This window comes from Erpetoichthys calabaricus, chromosome 10 (assembly GCF_900747795.2).
Source record: "Erpetoichthys calabaricus chromosome 10, fErpCal1.3, whole genome shotgun sequence".
In the NCBI taxonomy this organism is placed as follows: Eukaryota; Metazoa; Chordata; class Cladistia; order Polypteriformes; family Polypteridae; genus Erpetoichthys; species Erpetoichthys calabaricus.
Window position 1 is genome coordinate 76,331,515 of NC_041403.2, and position 26,380 is coordinate 76,357,894.

The following is a 26,380-nucleotide window of genomic DNA, read 5'->3' on the forward strand; positions in this document are numbered from 1 at the left end:
GCAGCTGAATGAATTCTGAGGTGTTCAGAGACATACTGCCTGCTCAAATCCAGCTAAATGCAGTCAAACTGATTGGGCGGCGTTTCATGATACAGATGGACAATGACCCAAAATATACAGCCAAAGCAACCCAGGAGTTTATTAAAGCAAAGAAGTGGAAAATTCTTGAATGGCCAAGTCAGTCACCTGATCTTAACCCAATTGAGAGTGCATTTCACTTGCTGAAGACTAAACTTCAGACAGAAAGGCCCACAAAGAAACAGCAACTGAAAGCCGCTGCAGTAAAGGCCTGGCAGAGCATTAAAAAGGAGGAAACCCAGCATCTGGTGATGTCCATGAGTTCAAGACTTCAGGCTGTCATTGCCAGCAAAGGGTTTTCAACCAAGTATTAGAAATGAACATTTTATTTCCAGTTATTTAATTTGTCCAATTACTTTTGAGCCCTTGAAATGAAGAGATTGTGTTAAAAAAAATGCTTTAGTTGCCTCACATTTTTATGCAATCGTTTTGTTCACCCCACTGAATTAAAGCTGAAAGTCTGCACTTCAACTGCATCTGAGTTGTTTCATTTAAAATTCATTGTGCTAATGTACAGAAACAAAATTAGAAAGTTGTCTCTGTCCAAATATTTATGGACCTAACTCTGTGTGTGTGTGTGTGTGTGTGTGTGTGTGTGTGTGTGTGTGTGTATATATTTATTTCTTTTAATGTTGATGATTATAACTGACAACATTAGTTGTCAGTTATAATCATCAACATTAAAAGAAATAAACATTTGAAATACATCAGTCTGTGTGTAATGAATGAATCTAATATACAAGTTTCACTTTTTGAATGGAATTACTGAAATAAATCAACTTTGTCATGATATTCTAATTTTATGACCAGCACCTGTATGTATGTGTGTATATGTATATGTATGTATATATGTGTATATGTATACAGTAATCCCTCCTCCATCACGGGGGTTGCGTTCCAGAGCCACCCGCGAAATAAGAAAATCCGCGAAGTAGAAACCATATGTTTATATGGTTATTTTTATATTGTCATGCTTGGGTCACAGATTTGCACAGAAACACAGGAGGTTGTAGAGAGACAGGAACGTTATTCAAACACTGCAAACAAACATTTGTCTCTTTTTCAAAAGTTTAAACTGTGCTCCATGACAAGACAGAGATGACAGTTCCGTCTCACAATTAAAAGAATGCAAATATATCTTCCTCTTCAAAGGAGTGTGCGTCAGGAGCAGAGACTGTCATAAAGACAGAGGAAAGCAAACAAATCAATAGGGCTGTTTGGCTTTTAAGTATGCGAAGCACCGCGGCACAAAGCTGTTGAAGGCGGCAGCTCACACCCCCTCCTTCAGGAGCAGAGAGAGAGAGAGAGAGAGAGATAAAAACAAGCAACCAAAAATCAATACGTGCCCTTCGTGCTTTTAAGTATGCGAAGCACCGTGCAGCATGTCGCTTAAAGGAAGCAGCAGCACAGAAGGGAGCAAAGTGAAGATAATCTTTCAGCATTTTTTGACGAGCGTCCCTATCGTCTAGGTGTGCGAACAGCCCCCCTGCTCAATCCCCCTACGTCAGGATCAGAGAAAGTCAGCGCAAGAGAGAGAGAGAGAGAGAGAAAAGTACATTGAGTAGCTTCTCAGCCATCTGCCAATAGCGTCCCTTGTATGAAATCAACTGGGCAAACCAACTGAGGAAGCATGTACCAGAAATTTAAAGACCCATTGTCTGCAGAAATCCGCGAACCAGCAAAAAATCCGCGATATATATTTAAATATGCTTACATATAAAATCCGCGATGGAGTGAAGCCGCGAAAGGCGAAGCGCGATATAGAGAGGGATTACTGTATATATATATATATATATATATATATATATATATATGTGTATATGTGTATATATATATATATATATATATATATATGTATATATATATGTATATATATAATGTGTGTGTACTGTATATATATTCATGGCATTCGTAGTCTGAATCAAAGTCTGATTGTTTGGGTGGTTACCTACCAGGTAATGCTTGTGGTTGGTCAGCAAGTCGGCTAACATCTGCCACGGTGCCCTCTTTCAGTTGCAAGAAGCAGATCATAGAATGGTTGAAAATAGTTTTACTGTCAAATAATGCAAAGAGTATGCGACACGTGTTTCGCCCTAATTCTGGGCTCATCAGGCATACACACTCACTGCACTCCCTCTCGGGAATCGAACCTTGGACGTCCGCGCTAGAGGCAAAGCCCCTAATGTTGCGCCACGGCATGTGGTTTGTTCATTTGACAGCCCAAATCTACATGCTGTCAAATGTATGTATATATAATATGTGTGTGTGTGTGTGTGTGTGTGTGTGTGTGTGTATATATATATATATATATATATATATATATATATATATATATATATATATATATATACCGGTAATTATGTATGTGTGTGTGTGTGTATATATAATTTTTATATATATATATATATATATATATATATCTCGCAGTTTTTATGGTTTTACACATTATTTTTTTTAAATAGATTGTACATTTTCAGATGTAGTTTTCCTTCAATATTAAATCTGTTTTTAGATATAAAAATAAAAGTTTGGATTCTGTGATAGTTGTTAATTATTGGTAGCTAATAAATGCCATTAATTTTATCAGTACTTTGTGCGCTCACAAAGTAATCCATTTTCATGTAAAGTATCTGTGAAGAATTCACACGTTTGAAGAAAAATAACTTATTCTGTTTCAAGGTACATTTTGGAACTAGTTGAATTTCTTGAAGATGATGCACGTTTCTATCTTGTTTTTGAAAAGCTGCGAGGAGGTAAAGTACCAAGTTTTGTGGCTGGAATCTTTTTAGTGTTTTTATATATCCTTTTTAATTTACCTTTAATATGTGTGAGGTTGTGTGTAGTGTTCACTGAAATTAATTGCATGGCTGGTTTCTGCCTTTTAACCCATAACCGTGACAATTTGTTTTAACAAATGAAAGGGATGTTTTATTTTTTGATTTTTATTGTAAGGTTCATTTATAAAATATTTTCTTTTATTACTAATTTTTTATAATGTGTTCAGTAATCAATTCATTGGATATTGGCAGAATTTTTATTTAAATGTTTATTTTCTTTTTTATTTCAACAGGCTCTATTCTTACACACATACAAAATCGAAAGCACTTTGATGAAAGAGAAGCAAGCAGAGTAGTTCGAGATATTGCTACAGCTCTAGATTTTTTGCATACTAAAGGTACGATATTGATTTTATAATTTTGATAAGAGAACTATTAAACTAATCTGACTTCTGTCCAAAGTTCTCAGTTGTGGTGGCGTTCTAATGATTTTCTGTAGTTCACTTAAGCTACTCGTTTGTGTGTTTTAAAGTAGAGAAAAGCCAAGCAAAATGGCACCTTTTATTGGCTAACTAAAAAGATTACAATATGCAAGCTTTCGAGGCAACTCAAGCCCCTTCTTCAGGCAAGATGTAATCAAGATGTATGTTTTAAAGTATATTTTTCCTGAGTCAGAGACATTATGCCACAGAAAGCAAAGATTCATAAAATGTAAAAAGTTCCCAGTTGATGTGGTGTAATTTTGTTAATTAGTATAAGTAATGTGGGATTATTTCTGCAACTTAAGTGTCAGAAAAAGTGGGTTTTCAATAGATAAAGAGAAGTAATGTATTGTATGTATTGTAAAAAAGAATTACTGAAGTTATGATTGTGTGAATAGGACAAAAGTTTTGTTCTATGAGTAAGTAGACCAGATATTGAGTGTCCCTTCCTTAATAAGTTATTTTTCCTTTTTTATGATACACCACAGTAATGTTTAAAATGCTTTATTATGATTTGAAGGACACATGATTGTATGCAGCTTTTAGTTTTTAGTTTTATTTGACAATTCAATTTGATACCATAGTGAATCATTTTTACTTTTCTTAATAGGTATTGCACATCGGGATCTGAAACCGGAGAACATTGTTTGTGAATCAACTGAGCAGGTTTTGAAAAAGCCATACTTTTTTACGTATTAAATTTTAATAATTTGAATATTTTCTAAAAAGGGTTCTGTTACTTCATACATCATACATGCCCATCATTATTTCATTCATCATATACTGTATGCCAGTGAATTGACTGAATGAAAATAAAAAACAAACAATAACAAATATAGCTTTCCAAGAGATATATAACATTATAATAGTTTTCTCAGTCTAATGGTGTTTACTTTTTTTGTTATTTTAATAATTAAGTATGGTGATCCCTCCTCGATCACGAGGTTTGCGTTCGAGAACCCCCCCGCGAAAGCTGAAAATCCGCGAAGTAGAAACCATATGTTTATATGGTTGTTTTTATATTGTCATGCTTGGGTCACAGATTTGCACAGAAGCACAGGATGTTGTAGAGAGACAGGAACTTTATTCAAACACTGCAAACAAACATTTGTCTCTTTTTCAAAAGTTTAAACATGCCCCATGACAAGACGGAGATGACAGTTCCGTCTCACAATTAAAAGAATGCAAACATATCTTCCTCCTCAAAGGAGTGCGCTTCAGGAGCAGAGACTGTCAGTGAGAGAGAGAGAGAGAAAAGCAATCAATCAAAAATCAATAGGTGCTGTTTGTGCTTTTAAGTATGCAAAGCACTGTGCGGGAAGCATGTTGCTTGACAAATCAGCTGCAAGCAAGCCCAGCAAGGAAGGGAGCAATGTGAAGGTGGTCTTTCAGCATTTTTCAGATGAGTGTCTGTATCCTCTAGGGGTGTGAACAGCCCCCCTGCTAACACCTCCCTTGCTCACACCCCCTCCCTCAGGAGCAGAGAATGTCAGAGCAAGAGAGAGAGAGAGAGAGAGAGAAAAGCAAACAATCAAAAATCAATAGATGCTGTTTGAACTTTTAAGTGTGTGAAGCACCATGCGGGAAGCATATCGCGCAACAAAGCAACCCCAAGTAAGCCCAGCAAGGAAGGGAGCAATGTGAAGGTAGTCTTTCAGCGTTTTTTGAGGAGCGGCCGTATCCTCTAGGGGTACGAACAGCCTCCATGTTCCCAATATATTTGAGGAGTTTTATTTATGTAATACGTGCTCTGATTGGGTAGCTTCTCAGCCATCTGCCAATAGCGTCCCTTGTATGAAATCAGCTGGGCAAACCAACTAAGGAAGCATGTACCAGAAATTAAAAGACCCATTGTCCACTGAAACCCACGCACCAGCGAAAAATCCGCGATGCATATTTAAATATGCTTACATATAAATTCGCGATAGAGTGAAGCTGCAAAAGTCGAAGAGCGATATAGCGAGGGATTACTGTACATCAATTATCCTTTGACCACATTGGAAATGTATGGAAACAGAAGATTATTTTCACACATGGAATACCATGAAACCCATAAGCTGTACAATTCATTTTCTTTTTAGGATCTTTGCAATTAGTATTTTGCACTCTAAATTGTGAATTATCTATTCATTTCTTTATGTATTATTGCACTGCAAATCTTGCTGTTTATGGTATTTTGATATTTTCAATACCACCGCTAATCCCTGTATATGCTGTTTCATACTTTTAACATGCTTCAGAATGATCCGGGTTATATTTCTTGTAGTCGCTCAGATGATGCTGATCAATGAAACATAATAGATGAATTGGAGCCAAGTTCTGTTTTGCTCCTTTCACTTTTTATCAGAGCATATTTTTGTTTTAATTTTGCTGGAGACAAGTGATTTGTACTTTTGGTGACATTGACTTTTTTTTTTATCTGTGTGAATCGCAAAAGTAAAGTTTTTGCTTTATTTCTGATTTAACTTTCTTTCTTTTGAGAATGAAGAAATTTTTAACTTTCTCTCAAGGTGTCACCAGTGAAAATTTGTGATTTTGACTTGGGAAGTGGAATGAAAATGAGTAGTGCTTGCACTCCTATAACCACTCCAGAACTAACAACACCTGTAAGTGCATGTTATATAATGTCCATTATGCACTGTATAATGTACGTTATGTCCATCTTTGTTTTAATATCTATTTGAAAATAATAATGTGTAGGCCCCCCCCCTTTGTTCTATAACAGTGTGGATCAGCTGAATATATGGCTCCAGAGGTCGTGGAGGTTTTTACTGATGAAGCTTCTTTTTATGACAAGCGATGTGACTTATGGAGCCTTGGGGTTATCCTGTATATTTTACTCAGTGGATACCCACCATTCACTGGCAGCTGTGGAACAAACTGTGGTTGGGAGCGAGGAGAGGCCTGCAAGTTTTGTCAGGTAGGAGAAAGCTGCATTTTTTTGCTTCTAAAGCAGATTTTTTAAATGCCATTTGTTATGGTTTCTGAGAACAATTTTGAAAATGGATGGATTATTAAAGTGGAAGAAAAATTAAATCTAACTGTATAAATGATATTGTATTCTACTTATTTTAATTACTTATTCTAATATTGTATTTGCAAAGACATACAGTATGTGTAATTTGTAAACAAAATGAATAATACACCAGTGTCCAATTTTGTTTTATACAACACTAATGCTTAGACTAAACTATTAATAAATTACTTACATCTCTCGTACTGTAGATATCAACTCTTTTCCCTATAGTTGTAAAAATACAGTACACATACAGTCATACCAGGTAATTTATCATTAACACAATAATGTGTTTTGATCTAATACTTTCTTCTGTGTAATAATTTATAATTATTTCATGTGACTCTATGATACTGTAAAATATAGTTCAGTCTCCATCTTCTTCCCTTAAACTTTACCTCTCTTCTATTTGTTCTAGAAAAAAAATGCAGTTTCAAAAAACTAATTTCCATTTGACTTCAAGAAAATAAATTACAAATTTGGTTAACTAATTGCAAAAAACTAATATTTGACTAAACTGAAGTTTAGCAGAAAAAAAATTAAGTATTTAAACAGTTCAACAATATGCGTTGTTTGTTTTTGGCCAGTGATTCTCAGGTTCCAGGTTTTCATTCTAAACAATTCTGCAGTTATTGAGGTGTTTTTACATATAATTTGTGATATTTCTTTTTTAGCTGTCATTTTCTGCTTTTCTGTATTCACTGAATGATGACAGTATGAGATTTAGATTTTTAAGAAATTTTGAAAGATTTTAATTTTTTGTCATTGTTAAACACTTGAACCCCCTTTGTTATTTTTAACTAAATTTTATGTGTAGTATTTCCTATCTTGGTTTTATCCATAACTATTAAAGATTACAGTATATACAAGTACAGATGACAAGGAAAGCAAGCCTATTTCATTCACCTTTTCTGCTAATTAGCAACCAATGATTTGTCTTAATCACACAGTTAAAATACGACAGCAAACCTATAAAAAATACATTTTTCTCCGTGAAACACAGAAGTACTTGCTGCAGTCCTATAGAAAATTCAGTAAACCCAGTTTATAATTTCTGGATAGACAGAAAACCTGGAACAATAACAGCATACTGAAGTTGCCACTCTAGTGAAAAGCAGACGTTAGTAGGTGCAAAAAGCTGCAGCAACTACAAAAATCCCTGGGACTAAATATATGAACCACTATTTTAGACAGGTGGTGTTGTTTGTTTGTTTGTTTATTTATTTTTTAATGTTAGTGTTTTTATAAGTAATGTGACTCAGATTTGAATGTAATTGTACTGCTAAGTTTAAAATTGCAATCTTTACAGAAGATATTGATTTTGTAGTGATTGGTTGGTAATTGTTTACTTGTGGTACAGGTATTGTAGATTGTAACACACACCCTGATAGTATACGCAAAGATGTGCATTAGAGATGTACATTGTGACTGAAATACCAGGAGACGTTGTATACTGTTTGTGGGCCCTGTTCAGTGTCATACAGGCAGGAACAGGCACTGAGAAATGTAAACTGGACAAATTTCTTGTAATGTGCAAATACTCAGGTAAAAAAGTTACTGCTTTGAATATGAAGCAAAAAAGCATAACATTATATAAATCCTCTTGTTTACATCATAATGCAGTTATTTTTATGATGTACTTTCCAAGCACCAGATATTTATATTCAAAATACATTAACAAATACATTAATTGTGATGGCATTTGTCTCTGTTGTTTGACTTTGTGCAGCTTGCTTAGTTCTCCATTGACATGGCTGTGAAATATGGTAGATTTGTTTTCATTAAAGTGAAAATCCTCTGGGAACAGATTTTAGATTGTTTGTATTTCACAGAATTGGACTGAGCACTTGGAGTATTTTTGGGAAGGGGTTAAAAAAAAAATAGCCCACAACCCCAATATATGTAACAGATGTAAGCCCTGTAGCTGCACTTCCACCCAAGGTTGTTCTGTAAGTTGTGCCTTGCTTGTGCAAGAAAAGGCTGTTTTTATGTTCAATAACAGCATGTACAAAAATGGTAAATATGACAAAATGCTTAATATGGGGGGCATTATATTAATTTTTCTACCGTATCCAGTAATAAAACTGAAAATTAGTTAATGCCATATACCCCAGTACTTTATATCTTTGCAAAACTGTCCTTTTTATATGTGGTTCTTATCATTCCAAACGAATCTAGTACAAGTTTATCTAACTTATTAAAAAAAGAATGTGATAATATACAAGGGTAAATAAAAAAGTAAAGGCAATTTTAAAATTATGCGGCATCTGCAACGGATATGAACTGACAGAATACAACACATTCATTGAAACTACATGACTCAGTAAAAAGTTTATGAATGTGCTGAAAGATTTAAAACATGAAGAACCATTATAACCAATGAAGCTTGACCTGGTCAACCATCAGCAAGCATCATACAAGCAAGTCCACATCATGCCTTCATCAAAGTAGATGGGGTGAATTATGTTGTCTGCTGTTGCAACACATTTAGATTTCAGTTATGGATCTGCACATGCCATGGTGCATGATAACTTGGTTTATAATAAAGTTTGTGCAAGATGGGTAGCCAAATTCATCCTTTGGTGAATTTCAGCAGGTTTCTCTCCCTCTGCACAAAATAACCTCACTATGGTGCTTCAACAATGGGGCAGTCCTGCAGCAGTGTGTCCATGTTTATTTGATCTTGGCTTCAGATAGACGACTAGAAGAGTGCTGCACTGCGTTTAATCGAACTACTCATAAGCCATCGCAAATGTGTTGTCGGTTTTTATCTGTTGCAGTTAGTGTAATTTTCAAATTGTCTGATTCCATTCGATTTCGATTCACAATGTGCTGATTCATCATCAATTTTATTTTTATTGAATTAGCGTACACTGATATATTTGAAGTGCTGGCTTTTTTTTTTCTTTTTTTTTTTTTTTTATAGTATCACTTAACCATGCATAGATAACATTAATATAATGTGACTAATTCCAGTAACACTTTATTTGAAGGGTGTCTACATAGTTACCTCATAGCACATGCATAAGAATGGAATGACAATTAAGAAGCAATACTTGAGTAATAATGAACAGTTAACATCAGTATTTGTAAGATGTGAAATAAAATATTCAAAATTCACCATAATTTAACTAAAATGTATCGCCACACAAATCATGGGGGGCTCCTTGTTTTAATACAATGCAATGGCATCTTCTTTATAGAACATCTGTGTCATCTTGTGAATAATATTAACGTAGAATCAAATATTCTGTCTTAAATAATTAATGTGTTATTTGGTAACCTATTCATGTCTTATGAATCTCCATGTTGATACCCTTCAACTAAACTGTTAGCCAAATTTATTTCCCTATTGGAAATTTAAAGTACTGTATATACTTGAATATAAGCAGTTTTTCATCACCCAAAATGTGCTGAAAAACGTCACCCTCGGAGTCAGGCGAGAGAGACACACACGTGCGTGAAAATTAAAAAGATAAAAGAAATTAAAGATAGAGCAGGAAGACTTGTCATTCTATATTTCTACAGGTTTCACATATTTTCTGTTGCTTACGTGTAACAATCACTTTAGTCTGTCTTAAATGTATCCTCACAGTTCCTCGTCAGACATAAAGGAAGCATTTTAAAATGATGATTTAGAGCTGATTCGTGTTGAAAGCATTGTTGGATGAATGGAGCATAAAAGTCAAAGAACCTGCCATTATGACTGACAATGCTGCTAATATGATCTGTGTGGTATAGATGATGGAGCTACTTTGTGTAGGCTGCTATGCGCCCACAGTCGCTTTATCATAGGCAGCTCTGAAAATTACAACAATTGCCCTCTTGCTCAGCTGGGTGAGGAGTGTTGCAAATTGTTTTCCCCCGTAGAAGTATAGCCACAGGCTTAAAGAGAAACATTTATTGCACTTGCCAACACACAAACTTGGGATTGATGCGGTCCAATGATGGAACAGCTCATTAGAAATGCTAGAAAGGTTTTTGGAACAGCAGCCTGACATCTCGGCAGCATGGTTCCTTCCGGTATGACTAGCATTCAGCACTGTTGTCTGTAACACATCCTCCACAGGTGCGCAGTCATTTTTTTTTTCTTAAGACTAAGAATCTATATTGAATTGTTTAAATGAAAAATGATTATTCAGAAAATGGATATTTTTTACACATGCCTATTCCCTCCTATATAGAGATATAGTACTTTTAAAATGGATATTAACACTCTCAGTTGCAGAAAGTCATGATTGACCATCTTCTAACATTTAGTTTGCTTTCCTTTAGATTACAAAAACTGAATTTGAATTGACTTAAGCAAATGTGTATGTATGTATATGTGTGTTTGTGTGTGTGTGTACCTTTAAGTCCTAGAGATTTGAGGTGTTCTGAGACAAAGAAGAAAATGATCCAGTTTAACTCGCCTTACAAGACTGTTCAATGGAATTTTATTCCTGTTAATTTTAATACAGCAATTTTTAAAAAATTACACCTGCAGATTCAATATGCAGCAGTGAATAGTATGGATCAGTAGTACGGATGATCACATTATGGCAGTTTGCAGAGGTGCATCTCTATTTGTGCAATAGTAATTGTGAAATTTACTAATGATTATACACATTCCTGTGTAATTACACATTTTATAGTAAAATAGTTTGAATTTATATTCCTTGCACCGACAGTAGTTTATGGGCTTGAGTATAATAATTTAATCCTGTGCATATGTTAGATCAAAACACAGAGATATATGTAGCACAGTAATCAGATATTGCCAACAACTCGGTCAACAGCTTTTTCTGCATCCAGAGATATCAAGACATCTGAAAGCTTACATGCTACATGAGTTATACTACACTAAACAATTGTGTAAGGTATGATGACAGGTGTCTGTAACAAATTCAGTTTGACATTAAATGGCTGCCACACCCAGCCTCCCTCCAATACAGTTTCCATTGCTATCTCTATGATCTTTCATGGTGCCATCCTTGCATCTTCACATACACTCTCTCTCATCTGCCATCGTCCAGACCCTGCATAATTGTGTCACTGTCTCCCACCTTTCATTGTTCACCTGGGATCAGATACAACACCAGCTCCATCACTTTTATTAATTTTATGAGCCAATCCATGCCACTATACTTCAGATTTGCTGGCGTAAGCACACCCAGGCAGGTTGAAATTATTTTTTATCTGTGGAGAGAAGCTTTATCAAGACCTTGCAAGTAAGGGTGATCTATCCACACACCCACTTCCATTCTCAAACTCCTTTCTTGGCTGGGCACTAATCAAAATGATTCTGCAACATGGCATTTCTTTGTTCTAGCTTCTATCCTTTTTATAATCTGCCTTTTAATTTCTAGCAATTTTGCTTTGTTTTCTCTATATACTTGAAAAAATTATATTTGTTACTTTATAAAAATATTAAAATAACCACCGTCAGTTTGGGATAGCTAAGCATGTGCATATAAGTTCACGTTATCAACAGACAATAACTATTGTTCATAGGGAGGCTGCATAATGAGTTCTACAGCACTTTAGCAGAAATGTACCTCAATTTGTGCATGCACCATAGGGTGTTTTGTTCTGACTGTTACAAATGAGCTCCATTCTCAGATGATTCATTACCTGAGGCATTACTGTATTGTGATCTTGTGACATAGCAGCCAACATTTTAATTACTTCAGCAGATGGATCAGCTTTACTCAATACACATTAGATAAGAAAAATGAAGGCAGTGTGACATGTGACTCGTGTGTGTTTTTTTTTTTTGTTACATTGCAGAGATTTTTGTTGCCAGTGTGTTGCTAATACAAAAAATTATTTTTTGAATTTATATATAATCTTGCTTTTCTTCAGGTAAGTATTAGAGAAAATTGTTAAAATGGTTGTTGACAATGTCCATTATATTAAAAAAAAAAATCAATGCCATGCAGGTGCATCAAGGGAAGAAAGTGTGTTAAAGTTGCTAATTAAACACTTTGTAGTATACTTTTTCTCATAACATACAACTGTATTCTTAATTTTACAAAACACTCTTTGCAGATAAGTTAAACATTTATCATCTTTGAATATTTTGCTGCTATGATTTCTCCATAGAAAAACCTTTTTGAAAGGATACAAGAGGGAAAATATGAGTTTCCTGACAAAGACTGGGCTCATGTCTCTGATAGTGCAAAGGATCTTATCTCCAGGCTTTTAGTACGAGATGCTAAGTACAGGTTAAGTGCTTACCAGGTTCTTCAACATCCTTGGGTTCAGGGGGTAAGTACAACTATGGTTTAATCCCCTATTTATTTTCTTGTTTAGGAGTGCATTAAATTAATCATATAGCACACATCATTCACTGAACACAGTATGTGTACACAAGATTGCTTTATAGATTTCATTCAAAAGTCAAAACCGAGCCTTACTTGCATTTAGTCTGCAATTTTGCTGTTAATTTCACATGCAGGGGGTATAGAGAGCAGAGTGTGATGTTACTTACAGGTTATTTGAGATGACATTGCTCTTTAAAATATAGTTTTCTCTCTTATAATATTAACAAATATATTAGCAGTTTCAGTATCATATCAGATTCAAAATTATTTTCTGTGTATCCGAGTTAGAGATGATTTGAGTCATTTCACATCGGCAATAAAACTAAAAATGGAAAAGAATTGCACAAAAAATATAAAGAACATCAACATGTTTGCCTTTTCAGTTACGTTGTGATGAAGCCTCAACAGTTGAAATACCTTTTTATTTTTAAATTAAACATTTTTGGAATGCATTTAGACCCAACCCGGCTTATTCTTATTGGTTAATGTCATCTTTTCCTGCCCTGGAAGACTTTGAATAAGCATAGAAACATTAAGACCCACCTGTACTTCATCCTATTTGCTGCTACTGTTACACACTTCTAGCTTAATGTAATGAATGTAGTTTTTTATATTAGTAAAAATGATATGACAAAATGTTTAGTATACTGTCAAACTAATAAAGCAGTCACTGTTCAGTCCTTAAATATCTTCTCCCAACGTGCTGTGGTGATACTGTCATACAGTTTATAAATAAATAAGCCATCCTTTTGTGATATTGCTGCTCTTATCTCAGTTAATGTGCATTTTTATCCAAGTGGTTCTCCGACAGAATCCTTGTTTCCTTGATCTGTTGTTCTAAAATAACCAGGAAGTTGGTGAGCTGGCCTTTTAATAGAAACCTACATATTCATATCTTTAATTTTTTATATGTCATATTACTGAAACTATGTTAGATAGAAAGCATAAGCATTAGGCAATGAAAATCTGACTTGTTTGCTTTGACTGATTTTCATAAAGTGGTAAGTAAGGGTTCAACTAAAAATGACTAGTTTTAAATAGTCTGGAAACCAGTTGGATTATAAAGGTTTAGTTCATCTATATATAAATTTCATTGTCTCTGTCTTTCCACAGTTTTGTGCAAATGTTGCAGATGATTTAATACCTTAAGGTGCATTTCTCAGTAAATCAGAAATAATAGAAGATGCTTCCATATTCTTCCATATTGCATTTACCCTCATTTCATATCTTTTTCACGAATTTAAAAAATGTTTCACAGGTTCAGTCATTTATATATAAACAACCTCATACAGTTTCCACATTGGACACTTACATTAATAAAATAATTACAAATTTGGCATTTAATATAAAATTTTATTGTCCAGAAATTCTCATATCAATACTATATTAGTGAAAATGCTGTTGTGCTCCAGCTTTCATATAATCTTTATGTTCCTTCACATAGTAACCTGGGCTACCAGTGAAACTGGGGTTCTCTTTTCAAACCACATTTGTTTCAGGTGGTTAGGTGAAAAATATGAGCATTTTGAATGGTTATGTTGATATTTACTGCAAGCATACAGTTTTAAGACATTGTTGCCACATAAATGCAAATAGCATTTGAGAGCGAGAGAGAGAGAGAGACTTCAGCAGGTTTTAACAGTTCTCCTTTGATAACTGATCCCAGCAAAATAACCTGAAAAAATGTTACTTTGGTTCAGATTATCCTTCAAAGTACATTCATTTTTATTCAGGGTTTACAGAAAATATCATCATGATGAAGATTGATGTAGAAGACCTCTATTTTATTTGTTTCTGCTTTTTGAAACACATAGGGAAAGCAGTGTAAAGCAGTATAAGTGTAAAGGAAAATGCCTGTATGTTGATGTGCCTAACTTTGTTAAACTTTCCGAAGGGTTACCCTAAAATTTTGTAACATGTTGTAACTTGCCTCTAAACTAACAAGTGATTTTTATAAGTTATTCAGTGATAAATCTGAAATACCTTGCATGCTCTGGGATATTTTTTAATTGTGTGCATGTCAGGTTCCACCAAGCCTGTCAGTCATAAATCTGCCTGAAGGGATATGCTCAGAATATCTCTTTTATGAGACTGAGAGTTAAAAGTATTAGATGCCAGTGGAGTTTAAAAAATTTTGTCGGAGATGGTAATTGAGGATGGAGTATGGATATATCCGTTTGAACCAGGACCCAAAAGGCAGTCAGTAGAACAACAACATTATTAACATTGAATATTTTGCTGCTGTGATTTTGCCTGATAAAAACCTTTAATGGATCCAAGAGGGAGAATTGAAAAAGGGACCACACACTTTCAAAATCTTTTCAATTGTATACTTTAGTGAGCAAGGATTGGTTTGACAACAATTACTGTTACATTACTCTTTTCTCTTTAGTTTTGCTTCTCCTACTCCATCTACTCTTGTCTATGGTTTTGCTAACTCTGTCTGTGTCTTTATACAGTATATACTGTACCAGGTGTGGAATGAAGTTATGCTTTATTGTAGTAAGTTTTACACAAATTAGTTAATATGTAGTATAATTTATTTTGTCTAGATTTTAACTTTTAGAACATAGATCACATTAGAAAATTAAACTTACTGAGCATATGGTCGTTCTTTCTGACTTGCTATAATAAAGTAGTTTAACAGTTCTTAAGTAAATATTTTTGAAACATTTTTGAAAGATGGATCAATGTTGTTTCAAAGTGGCATTTCACAAAAATAAAAATTTAAAGCACAAAGTATAAATGTACATAATCTAACACCTTTTTTCCTTCTATTAATTTTACTTTCCTCACTATGGACTAACATTTGCAGTAGCATAAAATGTTTCATTTTACTTTCTTTACTTTTTGATGTGCTTTTTTTTTTTATAAAAATTTGATTCATATTCATAAAAAAAAGGTTCCTTTGCATTTTTCCAGGAAGCGCCAGTGAGAAGCTTACCAACTCCACGCTTGCTTCAAAGGTAAGGTGGATGTCTGTTTGGTGAAGTACTATAAAATATCTTCCACAAGATAAACAGCTTCTGGCACAATAAACATGAGTCTGATAATGTCAAATTGGCATTTTTTAGCTCTCTTTATTTATGTCCTTGTTACTTTCAAAAATAAATATTTCTTAAAAACTTTCAAGGTTTGTGTATGAAATGCATTATAATTAGGTACATTCTTTCTGAGGTATATTTTGAAGAATGCTTAGTGTGTTGCCAGGCTTTTATTATCATTTTCTCATTATACCTTGTGTTTTTGGACATTTTCATTCCAACAAATGGAAAAGCACTGATTTATCACTAGTTTAATTTGTGCGAATCTTTCATTAAGAATACATTAACAGTATGTAAGAATTCAGAGATTAGGAATTGAAGGTGAATTACTTTTTTGTCAGTGTTATCAGACATATTTCTTTTTTATTTAAATTGACCCATAGTTTTGTGAAGCTGTGGTGTGTATAAAGAATCATTTTATTTGAAATCAACTTAAAGGGTAATTTTACAGTTTGACTATTGTCATAGATTTTTTTTTAAATGTTCTGTGCATGGTCATTTACTTCTGCATTAATCCTCTCCATTGGATAAATGCATACCTTTTTCAGAGAGCAGGTGTCTGTTTTGTCCATGTTTGAACAGCAAATGGTTACAAACTTACTTATCACTTCTGTGCTGTTCAGTGGATTGGGCAGCATGTTGCCTCCAATGAGTTTGATCAGTTGTGATAGGTCGAGCTTCTACCCATCCAGTGTCAAGGGCTTTGAAGTATTTGCATTTGCAAGTAGTTGCCTGCTAGGTTTTGAAAGGGCATCCTTGCTTCCTCCTTCCCTTCTTGGGTTCCCAGGTCATTACAGTCATGGGAATCCGGTTTTCTGGTAACCTGAGTCCATGACCTGTTAGATGCATTCGGTGGCTAGTAAAGATGTTGTGCAGCCTCAGTTGGCCACTCTTCTGTAGTATTTCCTCGTTGTTAACATGGTCATGGTATGAAATGCCCAATATTCCCTGTAAACACCTTTGATGGAACACATTCAGAATCTCGGTGACATTTTTCCACACTCTTCATATCTTGCTGGTATATAGGCGGTGGGTACCACAGTATTGTTGTAGAGTTGGATTTTCGTTACATAATTGACTTCATCAACCAAATTTAATGCATACGTTGGAATACAGCTGCTGATAGGTCAATGCGCCATCACACATTCTCTTTTGTACCACCGTCTGAATTTGTTTCTTAATGCAGAATCATTGTTCACTAGTCAATTTTCTGCTTCTTGTCCATCATAGTTAGCTAATGCCTAGAATATCCAGATAGTAATTCTCTATCTCTCGTAATATCTGTGCTAGTTTGCTGTGCTGATAAAGTAAATGTTCCATGTTCTAATTCAAGTGAGAATCTTTTTACTGAAGACGGTCAGCTATATCTGGAGTTGGATGTATAAAAGGGTTTCTTTCAGCTTTCTCATTGAATGGCCGCTTCTTTTGTACCAATTTTTGCTGAATTGGATAATTACCTGCCATTGTCATAGCAGTCAGGTGTTTAACCAGATTGTTTAATGAAATCTTGGAAAGTGAGAGGATGCCTGAGGAGTGGAGAAGAAGTGTACTGGTGCCGATATTTAAGAATAAGGGGGATGTGCAGGACTGCAGTAACTACAGAGGAATAAAATTGATGAGCTATAGCATGAAGTTACAGGAAAGAGTAGTGGAAGCTAGGTTAAGAAGTGAGGTGATTGATTAGTGAGCAGCAGTATGGTGGAGTTGCATTGCATCTTTGTGGACCTGGAGAAAGCATATGGCAAGGTTGCCTCGAGAGGAGTTGTGGTATTGTATGAGGAAGTCGGGAGTGGCAGAGAAGTACGTAAGAGTTGTACAGGATATGTACGAGGGAAGTGTGGCAGTGGTGAGATCTGCGGTAGGAGTGATGGATGCATTCAAGGTGGAGGTGGGATTACATCAGGGATTGGCTCGGAGCCCTTTCTTATTTGCAGTGGTGATGGACAGGTTGACAGACAAGATTAGACAGGAGTCTCCATGGACTATGATGTTTGCTGATGACATTGGGATCTGTAGCGATAGTAGGGAGCAGGTTGAGGACACCCTGGAGAGGTGGAGATATGCTCTTGAGAGGAGAGGAATGAAGGTCAGTAGGAACAAGACAGAATACATGTGTGTAAATGAGAGGGAGGTCAGTGGAATGGTGAGGATGCAGGGAGTAGAGTTGGCGAAGGTGGATGAGTTTAAATACTTGGGATCAGCGTACAGAGTAATGGAGATTGTGGAAGAGAGGTGAAAAAGAGAGAGCAGGCAAGGTGGAATGGGTGGAGAAGAGTGTCAGGAGTAATTTGTGGCAGACGGGTATCAGCAAGAGTGAAAGGGAAGGTCTACAGGATAGTAGTGAGACCAGCTATGCTATATGGGTTGGAGGCGGTGGCACTGACCAGAAAGCAGGAGACAGAGCTGGAGGTGGCAGAGTTAAAGATGCTAAGATTTGCACTGGGCGTGACGAGGATGGATAGGATTAGAAATGAGTGCATTAGAGGGTCAGCTCAAGTTGGACGGTTGGGAGAAAGAGAGGCAAAATTGCGTTGGTTTGGACATGTGCAGAGGAGAGATGCTGGGTATATTGGGAGAAGGATGCTAAGGATCGAGCTGCCAGGAAAGAGGAAAGCCTAAGCGAAGGTTTATGGATGTGGTGAGAGAGAGGATATGCAGGTGATGAGTGTAACAGAACAAGATGCAGAGGACAGAAAGATATGGAAGATGATGATCCGCTGTGGCAACCCCTAACGGGAGCAGCCGAAAGAAGTCATCGTCGTCATAGCAGTCAGGTTTTTACAGGGTGGGTTGCTAACCCAGCACCAACCCTCCTCCTTTCAATTGGTTACACTCCTTTTATTTACTTCACCTGTGCCAGCTCATAAAATGTGCTGGAAGATCAAACTAGCATCAGTCTGCAGATGGTAGACATAATGGTCAATAGATCCTGAAATACCTTCAGGAGAGAAAACGCAACATACAAAATTGCTCGCTTTGGATTTCTTTGCAAAGTCAACATTAATAAGCATAGCTCATAGTTCTACTTTTTAATTATAACTTATTGAATGATAAAAGGAGAATAATCAATGCCACAGATGACTTTTTGCTTTTTTGATGAAGAGTAAGTTGTAATTTTATACATTTTACGCAAAAATTACATGCAAGTTCATGCAAAATCTATTTGCATCCATTCCCAGTGTGAACACTCATAAAATTATAATGGCTGGGGACTTTAATTGTGTTTTAAATCCACTCTTAGATAGGACTCCTGTGACAGGGGGGACGACATCTAATACTGCAAAGATAATTACACAGTTTTTAAAGGATCACAACTTATCAGACCCCTGGAGGTTTCTTAACCCAAACTCAAGAACATATTCGTTCTACTCACCAGTGCATTATAGCTACTCAAGAATTGATTATTTTTTTATAGATAATAATTTCCTGCCTACAATTAAATTATGCAAATATGACACAATTGTTATCTCTGACCATGCCCCTCTAGTCTTGGAGCTAAAATCAATAAGCCCCTCGTACTCACCTCGCAGATGGCGTCTTAACCCTCTTTTATTGGCAGACGAGAACTGCACAGAATTTATATCCAAACAAATCAGCTTCTTCCTAGAGACAAACATGTCTACAGAGGTTTCTGCAGGAACACTCTGGGAAACTCTAAAGGCCTTCCTAAGAGGCCAGATTATTTCATATCTTTCCCATAGAAATAAATTAGAAACCAAGAAAGTGTCAGAGCTAAGAAATGAAATTACTAGAATAGATGAAGAACAAGCCAGGCGTCCAAGTGAAGCTCTTCACAGGAAAAGGCAGGCCTTGCATACAGAACTTAACATCTTAACAACTAAAGAAACTGAACAACTTATTTATAAGTCTAGACAGCATTACTATGAACACGGAGAAAAAGCTAATAAGCTTTTAGCTCAACAAATTCATAAACAAGAAGTTCACAATGCAATACCAGTAATCACCAACAAGAATGGAGAAGAAATCATCGACCATAATAAAATAATGCACACATTTAGAGATTACTATAAGTCTTTATATTCCACTGAGCCCAAAGAAGACAACACGCAATCTAATGCATTTCTGGATAATTCACAAATACCACAAATAGATGCTTTAAGTGCTGAGGAACTAGATAAACCTCTAACGCTAACAGAATTACTAGACGCTATAAAGTCACTACAAAGCGGGAAATCATCAGGCCCTGATGGTTACCCCGTAGAGTTTTATAAGAAATTCTCCACTCAGCTAGCTCCACTCTTATTGGTAACATTTACAGAAGCTAAAGACCACCAAATACTACCTCAAACATTTCGACAAGCATTAATCACCGTCTTTCCTAAACAAAATAAGGACTTGTTACAATGTGCATCATATAGACCAATTTCACTCCTGAATAATGATGTTAAGATACTCTCAAAAATCCTAGCTAGAAGGATGGAGAAAGTGCTGCCCTCGGTAATATCACAAGATCAAACTGGATTTATTAAAGGCCGACATCTATCTTCAAATCTCCGACGCTTGTTTAATGTTATATATTCACCAGCAAAATCAAACACCCCAGAGATATTACTATCATTAGACGCAGAAAAGGCATTTGACATGATCGAATGGAATTACCTTTTCACTGCATTGGAGAAATTTGGGTTTGGCCCGAATATTTGTGCTTGGATTAAACTACTGTATACCAGTCCAGAAGCTTCAGTTTGTATTAATAAAATTTGCTCAGACTACTTTAAACTAGAACGTGGTACCAGACAAGGATGTCCCTTGTCGCCACTGTTGTTTGCAATCGCTATTGAACCACTGGCGGTTCACTGCCGAAATTCTCATCAGATAAAGGGGATTGTCAGAGAAGGACTGGAACAGAAAATTTCTCTATATGCAGATGATATGGTCTTATATATATCGGACCCAGAAAACACTGTCCCTGCTGTTTTAACAGCACTAACAGAATTTCAAAAGATATCTGGTCTTAGAATTAATCTGAATAAAAGTATACTCTTTCCAGTGAACTCACAAGCATATAATATTAAATTAGACACCCTACCTTTTACCATAGCAGATCAGTTTTAAATACCTAGGGGTAAATATCACAAGTAAACATAAAGCTCTTTATCAACAAAATTTTGGCGTCTGTATGGAAAAAATTAAGCAAGACTTGCATAGATGGTCAACCCTTCATCTCACTCTAGCCGGAAGAATTAACATTGTTAAGATGAATATCCTTCCTAAACTTCTCTTTTTATTTCAAAACATTTCAATATATATCAATAAATCGTTTTTTAAACAGTTAGATTCAATAATAACCTCATTCATTTGGAACTCAAAACACCCACGTATCCGAAGAGCGACCCTACAAAGACCTCAGGCAGAAGGTGGCATGGCTTTACCTAATTTTCAGTTTTATTACTGGGCAGCAAACATACAAGCCATAAAAACCTGGACACAAATAAATGCACATACACAGGCTTGGTCTGCAATAGAAGTAAAATCCTGTAGTACTTCTTTATATTCCCTGCTTTGCTCTCCAATAAATGAAAGTTATCGCAAATATACTAATAACCCAATTGTGCTTTACTCACTCAGAATATGGAACCAAATTAGGAAGCATTTAAGATGGAAAATCTTTTATCAGTGGCACCTTTGCAAGGGAACCACCTCTTTCAACCTTCGCAAGTATATCCAGTTTTTAATACCTGGAAAAGTTTTGGGATTAAAATGCTCAGAGATCTTTATATAGACAACATATTTACATCTTTTGAACAATTACGTTCAAAATTTAACCTCCCAGCTACACATTTCTTTTACTATCTTCAAATTAGAAATTTTGTTAAACAGAAATTGCCCGATTTCCCCCACCTTGCACCCTCCACAATGCTGGAAAAAATACTGCTCAATTCCGAGGAAACAAACACTATTTCCGCAATATATAAAATCTTATTAGAGTCCCTACCTTTCAAAGATCCAAGAGGACATTGGGAAGAAGATCTCTTAATCAATATATCAGAAAGGAGTGGAAGGTAGCAAAGCAGAGAATTCACTCGAGTTCTATATGCGCAAAGCATAGAATTATTCAACTAAAAATTATATATCGAGCTCATCTGTCTCGCTTAAAACTGTCCAAAATGTTTCCAGGCCAGGATCCGACCTGCGAGCGCTGCAACCAAGCTCCTGCCTCACTGGGTCACATGTTCTGGGCCTGCACCAAACTAACATCTTTTTGGACAAAGATTTTTAAGTGCCTCTCAGACAGCCTTAGTATCACAATCCCTCCTAACCCACTAACAGCTGTGTTTGGTGTCCTTCCAGATGGACTTGAATTGGAGAAGGACAAACAAACGGTGATTGCATTCACTACACTCTTGGCACGCAGACTTATTTTGTTAAATTGGAAGAATCCTAATTCTCCTCTTATAAGTCAGTGGGAAACTGATGTTTTATATTATTTGAAATTGGAACAAAATCAAATTTTCAGTTAGAGGATCTGTACAAAACTTTTTCAAAACTTGGCAGGATTTAATCAATATTATTTTAGAATAAGAGAATTAACTATTATTGTATTTAACTCCCTTCTCCATCTCTTATTTATATAGATATTTACTTCTCCCCTTCTTTTGCCTAATGTTGCCTTATTAAAAAGCTTAAAGAAATTTTCCTTTAGCTAAGCTCTCCTTCTCAGGGATGGGGTTTGATTTGTTTTCAAATTTGTTGGGTTATAAATGGATCTGTTTGTATGGAATGATTACAATGAAAATTAATAAAATAAAAATATAAAATAAAAAAAAAAAAATTACATGCAAGTTTATGATAGGGCTATCTATGTTGGCTAGATGCTAAAATGAAAACTCTGCCAATGAAAATTTCTGATAAAAATCATTTGTATTATTCAATTTAAGTTTATAATAAAATATTTTAACATAATTTAACAAATCACTCTTCCAGGGAAGCTGTTTCTTCATTAGCAGGGGTTGTTTCCTTGGCTTCTACGTATTTAATGCTAAGGATGAGATGTGTTTTATGTCCACCAAACAACATCTTCAAAAACTCAAGTGTTTATATTCAGTACTTGTTTTCATTTAATTCCCAAAGTGGTGGTCTCTTTTTTTAAGTTGTAATGTTGCTGTTCTTTGAATCCACAGGAACAGCAGCACAAAGGATCTGACTCAGTTTGCAGCTGATGCTGTTGCTTTTAACCGGCAACTTTCCCAGCATGACGAAGAGCAGGATGATGCAACAGATGCCTTCTGCTCCATGAGACTTTCACCACCCTCTAACTCCCGGCTGGCTAGACGCAGAGCTCAGACACATGCCCTCAAAGCCACAGATTTCAGATGATCATTCCCCCTAAACCTCCACTGAGTAACTGTACCTATTGTAGCAGTGTTTGGAAGCATGTTCATTGCTAAACTACTGTAAATCTTTTAAATTAGTGGTAATACACTTTAAATGGAATTTTTAGACCCAATATTAATTGACAATGTGAACATCTTTCTTCCCACTCTGAAACATTTTTTTATCTAGTACTTTTTAAATGATGCTAGTTCATTTTAGTTTTCTTTTTGTCTTAAGTCGAATGATGGTGTAAAATATCAATCAGTGGAAATTTAATTACAGTACAGTTAATAATAGGTATAATATATTCATTATTTTGAACCAGGAGAAAAAGGTGAAAACAGTGTGCATTGTGGTGCAGTAAATTTAATGTATACTTTTTTCCTTTTGCACATTCAGTAGGACTGGTACATTTATTTTTCTTTGAGCTTTAGCTCTGTGTAAGCATTTAAAATTGTAGTCAAAGTAGCTTTACAATTATGATACTACAAAATAGCATCTGATGTATTGCTTTGTGCATTTTAAATTTAGAATTCAATTTTTTTTAATTTCATTGCGCGCTGTACATAAACGGTTACATTTTCCTTTTAGTGTTATTGATACTGTTAACTGCTCAAGAGAAGGTAGGTGTACTGTATAAGTGTAAGCACTTCCTTAATTTCATTATAAAAAAAAAACGCTTACACATTTTGGCAAATTCACATTTGTTGATTTTTTTTTTTTTTTTTTTTTTATATATCAGCACTTTTACGATAAGCCTGTTACAAAACATTCAAAATTTGTAGCTGAATGTCCGTTTTTATGTTCTATGCCACAGTAGCTCTTACCATTTTTCAATACTGTGGTATCTTTATCTTAAACTTGGTTCCTAATGGGATAGTGTTTATTCATTGCTGTGACTTGCACATGTCGTATTTTATATATATTTGCACATTCTTATACAGGTTGAAGGAAATTTGAAAAGTGTTATATACAGAACACCAAAAAGAAAATGAATGTCACTCGTTAAGTTGCCACATTTTTGTTCACGAGCATTAGAGTAGTGTGAGAACAAAAAAATAGTTGTTTACATGATGTGAATTACTTGAATATGGTCAAAGAATTGAATAAACGGTGTGACATGTACGTTTGATTTGAATTTTAACCGTATCAACAAATCTCAGTGTGCTAAATCATAAAGTTCAATATTCTTGCCATTTTAAGGTAAAATTCTTAAGACAGTTACCTGCTTTGTAATAAACAACTCAGGGTTTATTAAGTGTACGATTTGATTTTTAAACATGTCTTCTGTGCATGTTGTAATGTTTTTAAATATATTTTTTATATGTGTGTCTTTTAGTAGCTTTCACATTGTGTAAAGTAACCGTTAGGTATAGAAACCTAGAATCAAGCTGGATAAGAGAAATACTGTGAATTACATGTACTGTATGGAGTCATTATGCTTTTAATATGGATTATAATTGTGTTTTTTAACAGACTTACTATATTTTTACCTATTGACTTAATTTTGAAGATTGGTGCAATTCTTGGAACATAGTTTAGGCAATTTAAGCTTTGCATCTATTAGGTTATTATTTTTGTGGACCTCAGGACAACATAAAACCAAACAATAAGCTTTTGCCACCAAGTTAATATTTTAATGGAGTAAATGTAAGCTGATATTCATTTATTATGCATTAAACTTTTACTGATGAATGTGTATTAACTTCTTTTAACTAGTTAGTATTAGGATTATATTGAGTAATACTTTGTTTTGCCAAAGTGTATCTCTTATCATTAACAATTCAGTGTTTGTAAATGTACAAAGGCATTTGTATGTAAAGTGTCATGTTTTTAAAGTATTTTATATTTTTTGTTATGTATGGTTTTTATAACAGTGGGGGAAGAAAATAAATATTTTAATGAAAATTAATATTCTTGTGCTCTGAGATTCATTTCAGATACTGTGAGATTATTAGACAAAACAGCATTTTATTACTGTGTACTTAACCTGGTTTGTATTTTTTCTTCCACTTAGGCTTCTGCATTAGTATTCTCTGATAATAAAGGGAGTTTTCGTTAATTATATGATTTGGTTTAAGTTAACCTGCAGAGTAATGATCAGAACAAAAACATGAAGCTGGATTTCACACTTTTTATTGAAATTTTGCATGTTTGTTTTTTATTCTTTCAAAAGATTTTTCATTAACATGTTAAATGAATTTGGGTCCATAAAAATAATAGGCACAAAAGTAGAAGTTTTTTAATTTTTGCCAAAGCTGATAATTGTTCCAATATTTTCAGTATCTTCCCCTTTAAGATCTCTAATGGCAAGGTTATGGCCGCTCACCAATTTCACAATTATGGCTTACCTTCATTCATATATTAAGAAAAAGCTCATTTATGGTGATCTGTACAACAGCAGAGCTAGCACCAAGCAAGACCATTGAATCTCACCAAAATCTTACTAAATACTTCAAATCGGAAGGGCAAAGATTCAGATTTCAGAAAATATGCTTTACACATATCTGAGATGTTTACAACAGCATAACAAAGTGGGAAATATTTTATCCCAAATACTGGGCACTGTTTTGGGGAAGTAGATACTGTACATATACTAGTATATGTGCTCACTTTTCTGTTCACAATGACTAGTATGGATAGAGTTTTCATGTAAACAGCTCTTGTGATTGAAGTCACAGAAGCTGCTGTACAGCTATCACTTGAAACTTAAGGGGGGGGGATCCCAAATGGGGATTTCATTCAGCCTGAGTTGAAGTTTTAAATGGTGTGCCTGCATAGCATAATTAACAATTATCATAATTTGCACTGTAAAATTTGGGCCACCTTTACATGCATTGCTTTGAAGTGTGAGGAGTAAGCCAGAAACTCCAGGGAAATTCTGGAGAATTTAGAAATTCCACAAAGATACTGTACTTGGTGCTCTGAGGTACTGTATTGGCACTAAGCTGTTTCATTTAACAAGATCAAGCGAAAGTTTTCCATTTGGTTCTTCTGGATTCTATTGCTTCTTCTACTTTAATGTTAGAATATAGAAGAAAGTGTGTCCAGACCGCCACAGCTGATGAAGGTTGGGCATTTTGTTCCCATCAGTAACACAACTGGTAACCTTGTGGCACAAAGTTAATTGCCAGACATGTTGACATTGTCCAGGGATGGTAACATCAAGTCCCACTCTGCAGCAAAGGCATTCATCCTTGGTAGGCAGCATTTACATTCACCACATGTTCACCACCAGTTGCCCTGATCATTACTGTAGCTGCAGAATGTAATTTTTTGACTCACTGTATTTATTTATTTTTTTTCCCCTCTTGAATCTGATGCAATTTCTTGTTGGTTTACC

The 26,380-nt window shown here is 35.1% G+C and overlaps 1 protein-coding gene across 3 annotated transcripts in view; it reads left to right on the forward strand.

Annotated features, from left to right (window-relative positions):
* Nucleotides 1-24,896, forward strand: part of mknk1 (MAPK interacting serine/threonine kinase 1) — a 73,317-nt gene extending 48,421 nt beyond the window's left edge. For all 3 annotated transcript variants that reach the window (XM_028811471.2, XM_051932804.1, XM_028811472.2), the window contains 8 exons: nucleotides 2,758-2,831; nucleotides 3,149-3,253; nucleotides 3,948-4,003; nucleotides 5,848-5,943; nucleotides 6,063-6,257; nucleotides 12,438-12,602; nucleotides 15,581-15,624; nucleotides 22,845-24,896. In XM_028811471.2, coding sequence (XP_028667304.1) covers nucleotides 2,758-2,831; nucleotides 3,149-3,253; nucleotides 3,948-4,003; nucleotides 5,848-5,943; nucleotides 6,063-6,257; nucleotides 12,438-12,602; nucleotides 15,581-15,624; nucleotides 22,845-23,040 — 931 coding nt within the window. In that variant the 3' untranslated portion in view covers nucleotides 23,041-24,896. The remainder of the gene's footprint in view (nucleotides 1-2,757; nucleotides 2,832-3,148; nucleotides 3,254-3,947; nucleotides 4,004-5,847; nucleotides 5,944-6,062; nucleotides 6,258-12,437; nucleotides 12,603-15,580; nucleotides 15,625-22,844) is intronic.
* Nucleotides 24,897-26,380: the final 1,484 nt, after the last annotated feature.